Here is an 8,763-nt window from a genome sequence, read left to right on the forward strand (position 1 = left end):
TTTAGTGTGTTCTCTGTAATATTTCCCAAGTCTTTTAGTGGATAATGCAGTGAATTTCTGCTGGCAGTTTGAAAATAACGTAGAATGTGTGGCATAGGACTATGTATGTCACTAATACTTTTCCAAGTTTAACTTCCATTCAAACATGTAGAATACTAGGTTGTTACTGCAGAATTCCATATTTCCAGCTTAGCTTAATTTTGTAGGTGGGCTTAACTTGTGCAGAACACACCTCCACATACAGAGGCTCAGTCCTCTTAAATAGAAAGGAGGTGTCTTGGAGGAAGCAATTGTGTGTCAACTCCTGTTCATACTTCATAGCCAACCATAAAGCACCGTGATTTGGTTTAGAATGGGGTTGCATTTTTTCTCATGAATGCTGTTTTCTAGATATAGCAAGAATTGCCAAATGAAGATAGGAATATTATAAGAGAAGATAAACTATCTTTATGGTATCAGAAGTTAGACTAAATGAAATCCTTTGAGCCAACTTCTTCAAGCAAAAAGGGAATTTGTTAAACAAGTTTAGCTCAGTGATTAACCATGGTCACCTAATTCTTAGCAAGTACTCTTTAGAACACTCTGCATGGTTTTAAACCCTGTTAAATATGTTTTCTTTTGTGTGATGAGTAAGCAGTTGTTATCTGTTGTTAATGCTTATTGCCTTCAATATAAAACCTGAGGAATAAGCTACTTTAGGATGTCAGTGAAGATATCCTCATTTGAAAAGTATGATATAACAGCAAAGGAGAAGTATTTAGTTATAGATTCTTTAAAATTACCTTAGCACTTAAAAAACAGGTTAGAAAATACTTCTTATACTGAACTTCTGATGGCATGCTCACATGGATTAGTGGAGGAAATTATTGGTGTTTCTAGGAACTATGTACTCCCATTGCACACGTTTTACATGGTAACAGTGAAAGAATGTCTCCCTGCAAATTCTGATGTTTTTCCAAAGGCAGCTTGCTTTTATATCTATGCATCTTTGAGGATTTCAAGATAAGATTTTATTCTTTTGACACTGTAAAGAGGAACTGTTTAAAATGAACTTGGAAACTCTGCACCTGTATACAAATTTTTTAGCAATAAAGCAGCACAGGCTGAGAATGCACTAAAACTGCATGTGTCATTTGTCAGAAGAAAAGTTAACAAACTTACTATACAGTATACGCCACTTCTGAGATGTGTTTGTACTTGCTGTGCCTTTGTCAGAACTGAGTAATTTGAGCTAAACTCACATATGCTGGATATCTGCTTTGGGTCTAGCTGTTCCAGCAGACTTCAGGCACAAGATGCCTCTGACTTCTTGGAAGGCAACCTAAAGAAAAATCGTTTACTCCACTTATACTAAGATGAACAACTTATCAGATAAAAGCTTCAAGGGTTGTTTTTAAATGGTAGCGGAAAGCTTCTGTTCCTTGTATAGATTGCTTAATAAGCCCCTCAGAAAAACTGTTTCATACATGTGGATTGTTTATTGTTTTTGGCTACTACATTTCTGAAAAATTCCTTCTGTGACTGGCATGTCACAGCCTGCCAGGGAGGCACAACTTTCCTTGCAGTTGTGCTGCTGAAAGCAGTTTTGGAAAGTGCTGCAACGCAGCAGCACGTGCCACCTCACGAGGACTGTGCTGAAGTAGCCACGGCTCCCAACCCTGCTACAAGCTTCCAAAACCTGTTAGGGAATTGCTAACCCTTATGCTAGTTTATAGACGATTCAGTGTTTGATTGTTACTTAAGTAGCCTGTTCAACTACCTTAATTTGTTTCATTTTCTAGTTTTGGCTAGATTCCAGAGAAGGCAACTGCCAGTTAGCTAGGTAAGAAGGCCTGACCTTGAGACTTGCTTTCTAAGTGGTTGGTATTCATTTAAATAGAAAATCCATCCCCTCCCAAGCCAGACCGGCCCTGGCTGCACTTAAAGCTAGAACACATCCCTCAAGAATCTTGGTTAGAGAAGATTAGGTTCTACACTAGAATAACAAATATTCACTGATCAATTGTAGATTAAGAGAAATCTGAATCTGGGACAGGCTGTGGGATCAAAGCCGAATTTTTCAGGAATAAAAGTTTATAAGCATCACTTAAATCAAGATGCACCATAGGTTTAAGTTGATATCTCAGTAAATGTTCATTTCAGATTACTGAAGATAATGCATTTATTTTACGTTTTGTAAATTAAGGTGGCTTGCTTCTTAGAATTTACTTAGAACACTGTACTGCCTGATGGTACCTGCTGACACTCACAGCAGTGGTCAGTGCCAATTAAAAACATTCATTTGATAAATAGACACACGAAGGGACCACAGTTTGACTCAAGAGAGCGGAGGTCCTCCCAGTTCCAAAGATTAGAGAAATGTAGTTTGAAAATTTACCAGCTATTACTTAGCACATACTCATTTGTTTAAATTCATGCTAAGTAATGTAATATGAGGAACCATTTAATGCTTCAGAATGAACCAGGACCTAAGCAAGATAAACATGATGGGTTTTTTTGGATATATTTTTTCTGCAAACATAATCTAAGGAAAGAAGTGGCTTATAACTCACATGATATCAGTGATCTGCATAATATATATTTCTGAATTTTAGCTTTTTTTTAATTTAAAAAGTTTCTTCTTTACAACTGTAAAGATAATATTAAAAAAATCTAACTGACAGCTTTGTTTTCCTTTTATGGGCAGACACTTAGCTAATGAAGCAAGACAATTTAGCACTATTATACACAGTATAGTATAGATGTATAGTACATAGCAAAAAACAGTGCAGAAACCAGAATGAAAGGGCAAAAGTGAGCAGTCTTGTTATCAATCATGTTTCGTAGACTGATGCAACAACAAAAGTGCTGTCACTTAGAAGTAACACAAAGGTGAAGTTACGCAATAGAAAACATTTTCCCGAGATGCACGAAATGAGTAGTCACAAAGACCCCAGTTAAAGACCAACAGGCCCTTAAACCTAATGCAGCAGTCACTGCACAACAGAACTTTAAAAACTTCTTTTTTTCTTAATAATGAAGTAATCAAATACAGCAAGTCCAAACTTACATGAATATACAGTGACAACTGTTAAGAACAGCCTTCCAGTTAAGGGTTCAGGATAGAGCTCATTTTAGAGAAGATAACATTTATCATTACAGGCAATGAAACATCTTAAGGGTGTAACATTTACTTCAGGTAGTTACCTTTGGTATCCTGAATTTAGCTGTCATTGAAAAGCACTGCATTTTTGCACTTACGCCTGTCAAAGTTGTAAAACAAACAATAAAAATAATGTAGATAGCATATAGTACTAGAATTTAACAGACAGAGCCTCTCCTACTCCCTGCAGAATGGCTGTTTGATGTTCTATGTTATTGCTTAATCTGATCGACCTGAGACAACCCAGAACTCTTAATAAAAAAAGCAGCACAGTGAACACAAGTAGTAGTATAAGTACCAGCTGCCCACCTAATGCCTCTGAGGTGCCTTGCAGTGAGGTTTGTCCCCGCTGCTCCAAGCCCATTACAAGAGTTATTTTACAAATAAAACAAGTAAGACCACGAAATACAGGGAGTACTGGCAGCAGCAGCAACGGGGAGTGCAATCTCCCAGCCATATATGGAAGTAGAAGTAAGGGAATGACAAATTGCATGACTGGAATTAAATTGATCAAGTAAATACAATCCTCTCTAGACTACTACAGACAACCACTAAACTTTATGGAAGGTTTACAACATCAGCCTTTTAGGCAGCAAAAGGGACAGGAAAAGACCCTTAATCTTCCAACTAAAAAGAATTAAAGATATTCTGTCCAATAACAAGGGGTAAGTAGTGTTCTTCCATCAAATTACTTTCCAGATGTTTGGAAAGAAGCAGAACCCATTCAAAACAGAAGTGCCAATGAGTACCCATTAGGTATTTTTTATGAAACATTTTGACTGGCCAAAGTCACTGTTTTATGAAACATTTTGACTGGTGGCAGCAGGCAGATCATCACAACTGCAGCAGAGCAACGTTTCCATGATTGAGCAGAAGTGAAGGAGAAAAGACCGTTCCTTGGTTTCACAGCATCAGCCCCAGAAAGAAAGGCTCACATCTATTAAAGGCAGTTGCTCACAGCCTAAGCTTCATGGAGCAGCCAGAACTTGACTCGGTCCTGTGCAGCCACAGGGCTGCACTTTCAGAGGACTTGGCAGGCACATGGGTTGCCCTTGAACTTGAAATCCAAAACCTTGTGCTCTAGCCAGCATTGTGCCATCCAGATTCATGCACTAAGCACACTGTGCAGCTTCTATGACATAGTAGCTTGCTCCTTTTGCAGGCCACATACACAAGCAAATCTAAAAGAACTAACCAGGAGGCCATTTGACAGTGTCTTACATACCAGATGCAGCTAATGAGCCATTTGACCAACAGCTAGTTGCCATTAACGCTGTATCTACATGAAAAGGTAGGACGAGAACTTTAAATCTCTGTAAGAACTTTCAATTTATAATAGTTCCTCTTGAATATAGTCTTGTTAGTATGGTTTGTATAGTTCCAGAAACACGATTTTAGTATTTGAAAGGCTGTTTTTCCCCCTGCAATCATTAGAGAGAATCAAAGTCATAGTTACACTGTCTCAGGGAGTGATGTGCTGCATGGCGAGCTATTCATTTTTCCAAGCATAGCTTCAGTATGTCATATTTCAAGTGTTCCCCTTAGATAGAAGGGATGCACTTAAGCATCAGTTCTTTCTATACACAGATAAAGTGACAGATCATCACTCAAACCTGTTCTGGTGAATTGTTTCACCGTATTAAACAAACTCAGCAGAGATACAGAAACAACTCCAGCAGTTCTTGAAAATGGCATATTATTAGTCGACCCTGACTATTGTATATCCTGGCAGCAGGCCGACTGCATCTGATGCAGAGCTTTGCCTTTCTGCCAGATTATTCTTTTGTTCCAGTTCCTCCAGTTTATTCATCAGCAAATCTATGCGAATGTGGGCCTCCACAAGCTTTTCTTTCAGCTAGAAAAGAGAAATAAGAGTATTAGAACTAGAGAAAAATGTCCTGACACTGGATCTTTGAATGATCTGCACCCCACTTTCAGTGGCTAAAGAGCAGTTGACTTTCAAGATGGAAGATTATACTGGGCTTTAATCTCTACACTGCATGTCTAGTACAGCCAAAACTGGCACCCAAATCAGAGGTCTGTGCTACAAAGAGGAGAGAGAGGAATGCGTGCCAGCATAAGCCCTTTCAGAGATGTATGGAAATAGTCTACTTAAGGAGACAGAGTTGCCGGAGCCTTACTACGATCAATCCAGTCTTTCCTAGTTAACTCATGACAAGTTTTTACACAGCCAGAGGCCTTTTTTGACAATATCTGGACAGGCTGTTTCATCATTTGCTTAGGAATACATGTGGACAGTCCCTCAAAAATGCCATTTCCAGAGTCTGGGGTTTAAGTTCACACATCTAAAGCACAAGAATAGAATCCTGCTGACATTATGTCTCAAAAGCAAAGACCAGATTCTTGCACTTGTTCTAGTCAACAAGAAAACTCTCCACAGTCACATAATTTGTGGTTGCGATGAAGTACTACCATTTTTTAACTTCAGAAAAACGCGCCTCAACTTCAGAAGTCTTTCCTGAATAAGATTTTTGCATTTTAGCCTCACTTGACCTACAAAAACACTCTGATCCTATGATAAGACACTGGAAGATGACTTTAAAGAGGACAAAACTTAAAAAATGTCACGGGTGCGTTTCCATGATTAGAACAGAAACTAAAAAAAAGTAAGAAACAAGCAGGCACATAAATACTGGATACACTGTCTGTCTCCTACACACAGTAACTTTATTTGAGCTACAGGACAGACAATTTACTAAGTTAGCAACTAACCAAGCTATGGAAAAGAACATCCAATTTAAACACCAAAAAAAGAGGGAGGTTCTAGGGTTGTCTCTGAAACAACAAGCAAATACTGCCACGCTGTTTTTAACTTACATAGCCATAAATACAACTGTGCTAGAATCCCTTTCAAATTAACAAGCTGCTATTTTAAAAAATTTTTCAACAGTGACTTATCAATTCTTGGGACAACACAAGTAGTAATACTTAGGCAAAGCCTACCTAAATGATTTTTGTTTTTTTTTCTTTTCAAAGTGTAGAGGTAAAAAGATAACACATTTTGCCAGAAAATTAGCTAGAACTGGATATGTTTTGCAGATAAGTGGTTCTAGAAAATGTTTTGCATGTCTCACACATTTAAGTCAGTCACTGTGTTAAAAGTTAGTATTTTCTCCATCTTATGCACTTAAAAAAAAAGTAATTGTATCAATATTTTTGGATTAATATTCAAAGATATCAGCATTTAAAAAATATTTTCCATACAAATTAGTGTAGAAACCTTACTTCCTGCAGTTGTTCCTTTAAGGTCACAGCAGGAAAATTCACCTTAGAAGCTTCTATTATCATTTGATTTTTTAAGAGATAACTGGAAAAAAAAAAGGGAAAGGGAAAAAAAAAAAACAAGAAAAATAGTTAGAAACCCCATAATGACATTCATTATTTAGACAATTATTTAAGATGATTTTAAAGCAGATACAAAGTTGTTGCCAAAAGTAGTCAATATATTATGAAAAAATTAAAAACATAATGGTTTTACTTTGAAATCATAAGATCCTTTCATCACCAACTGTAAGTAATTTACAGTTTCCACAGTGAAGTCCTCAATCTATCATGGAACTACTTTGATACCTTACATTACCTAAGTGAGTCTGGAACTGAAGGAGCTTTCAGTATTGCAAACAACTAAATTTAAACCTTGACATTACATGAAGAGACTCAAAAAGTGCAAGGCAAATCAAATGGAGTCACACCAACACAAACAATTTAAACACAGAGGATATTAAAATCCCACATCAATGCACTCAGTCAAAAGTAAAGCCGCTTTTGTTAGCTGCACATTAGTTGTACACCCTTTGTAATAACTTGCAAATTCCTATGAAATCATTGACCATAAGAATACAGTCTACTCACCAGAGGATGCTGTCCTTGAAGAAACAGAAGAAGCCTCGGAGATACGCCAGGTCACTAGAGGAAGAATAAAGAATGAAGCCCACGATCGAGCCACATGACCGACAGGATAATTCATTGTAAGCACTAAAAGGAGAAAGGGAAAAACATTATTAAACAGAAGCTTCTGAAATCACGGATACTACATGCTTGTCAGAGGACATCAAATCTTCAGTTCTATCAGGACACCAAAACAAGACATAATAATGTTTTCTCCTTAAAGAAATAATACATACAAAGTTGACATATGAATGTTGGCATGTTGTGCAAGAAATAATCTCTCTAATAAGTGAAATTGCAATTAAGGAAGAAAATACATGTCTTATTATCACAGAGTGGTTTAGGCTATACTACTCAAACATTATTTAACTGGTAAAACAATGCCTGCGCCAGGTCACAGATGTGACATTTCTTCCTGATAAAACAGACTACTGCCTCATGAAGAGAGAGAGGGGGTTAAAAAAAAAGTAAGTCTTGTACTTAAAAAGTTCCCAGCCCTAACAGTTTGTAAAATAGCCTTTGAATATCATTTAAACAAACTACTGGTTCTGTAAGTCTTTAAGTGGTATTTACATCCCCCCCATCAGACTAATCCCAGAGTTATCAAACGTGTTGCTAACTGTAAGCTTGTGAACAGAGCAGCAGAAGTTATTAATTTTCAGTCTTAAAAAAAAAAAACAAAACCCCAGAGATGTTTTAATTTAGGTAATAGACCTTTTAGGGAAGAAGCAGAAGAAAGAGATCTAAAGGCTAGGCCGTCTTTCACTGCATTGCTCAAACGTTCCTCTCCACCAGCAAAGGTGAGAGCAGCAAAACTTTTGACTTTGACAAAAATGAAAGCTACACACCTACAAAAGGTTTCTCCGTGCGAAATAATGAAGCACGGGTACACAAAGCACTTTGGACTTCACCAAGCCCATAAGAAACCCCAGCGCACAAGCCAGAGCCGCTCCTGGCTCCCAGCTGCGCAGAAGCCCGCTTTTGCCCACGCAATTCACCGTGGCGACTGTTCCCGCAGGCCCGATGCCCGCAGCAAGGACGAGGTGAGCTACGCACCATCCCAGGAGCGCTCCCTCGAGGCCGATCATGCGCGAATCCTCCCAGGCCACATCGTTTGTGACTTCTGAGGAGAAAGAGGGACCCACTGAAACCGAGACCCCCGGATCAACCCCACCCCGGCCGCCCCCGCCGGGCCCGAGACGCGAGCAAGGCAGCGGCACACCCTCCGCCCCGCGACACCCCAGGCGACGCCCAGCCCGGACCCCCGGGGCCGGGGGAAGGTCAGCGACCCGCCGGGGGCGGGGAGGGGCAGCACGGACCCGGCCCCCCGCGCCCGCCGTGGGGCCCAGCCCCGCCCCGAGGCCGCCAGGCGGGCACTAACTGAAGCAGACGAGGACGCCGAGCCGCCGCTCCTCCTGCGCGCACAGGTGCAGCGAGTCCCCCAGCACCGTCCAGCAGCCGCGGCAATGGAACACGGCGCAGTCCGCCGGCAGCGGCCCCTGTCTCCGCGGTGGCGACGCCGGCCCTGCGGCCGGTGGTGAGGAAGACGGCGGCCGCAAGACCCACGCGGCAGCGGAGGGCGATGGCGGCCGCTCCACGGTGATGGCTCCGCAGAGCCGCGGGTCCTGGAAGAGCTCCTGCAGCTGCCGGCGCACCGCCATCTTCTCCCGCCCCACGTTCGAGCGCGGCGCCCGCCTTCCCCGCCTTGCAAT

At 40.6% G+C, this 8,763-nt stretch overlaps 1 protein-coding gene across 1 annotated transcript; it reads right to left on the reverse strand.

The window, feature by feature from the left end:
- Positions 1 to 4,839: 4,839 nt before the first annotated feature.
- OIP5 (Opa interacting protein 5) lies at positions 4,840 to 8,733 on the reverse strand. Its single transcript, XM_068398331.1, has 5 exons — positions 8,433 to 8,733; positions 8,108 to 8,174; positions 7,016 to 7,138; positions 6,389 to 6,470; positions 4,840 to 4,997 (listed from the first exon to the last, which is right to left on the reverse strand). The coding sequence occupies exons 1-5, from the start codon at positions 8,710 to 8,712 to the stop codon at positions 4,842 to 4,844; spliced, it is 708 nt and encodes a 235-aa protein (XP_068254432.1). The 5' UTR covers positions 8,713 to 8,733; the 3' UTR covers positions 4,840 to 4,841.
- Between the last annotated feature and the right edge of the window lie 30 nt (positions 8,734 to 8,763).

This window comes from Nyctibius grandis, chromosome 4 (genome assembly GCF_013368605.1).
Source record: "Nyctibius grandis isolate bNycGra1 chromosome 4, bNycGra1.pri, whole genome shotgun sequence".
Lineage (NCBI taxonomy): Eukaryota > Metazoa > Chordata > Aves > Nyctibiiformes > Nyctibiidae > Nyctibius > Nyctibius grandis.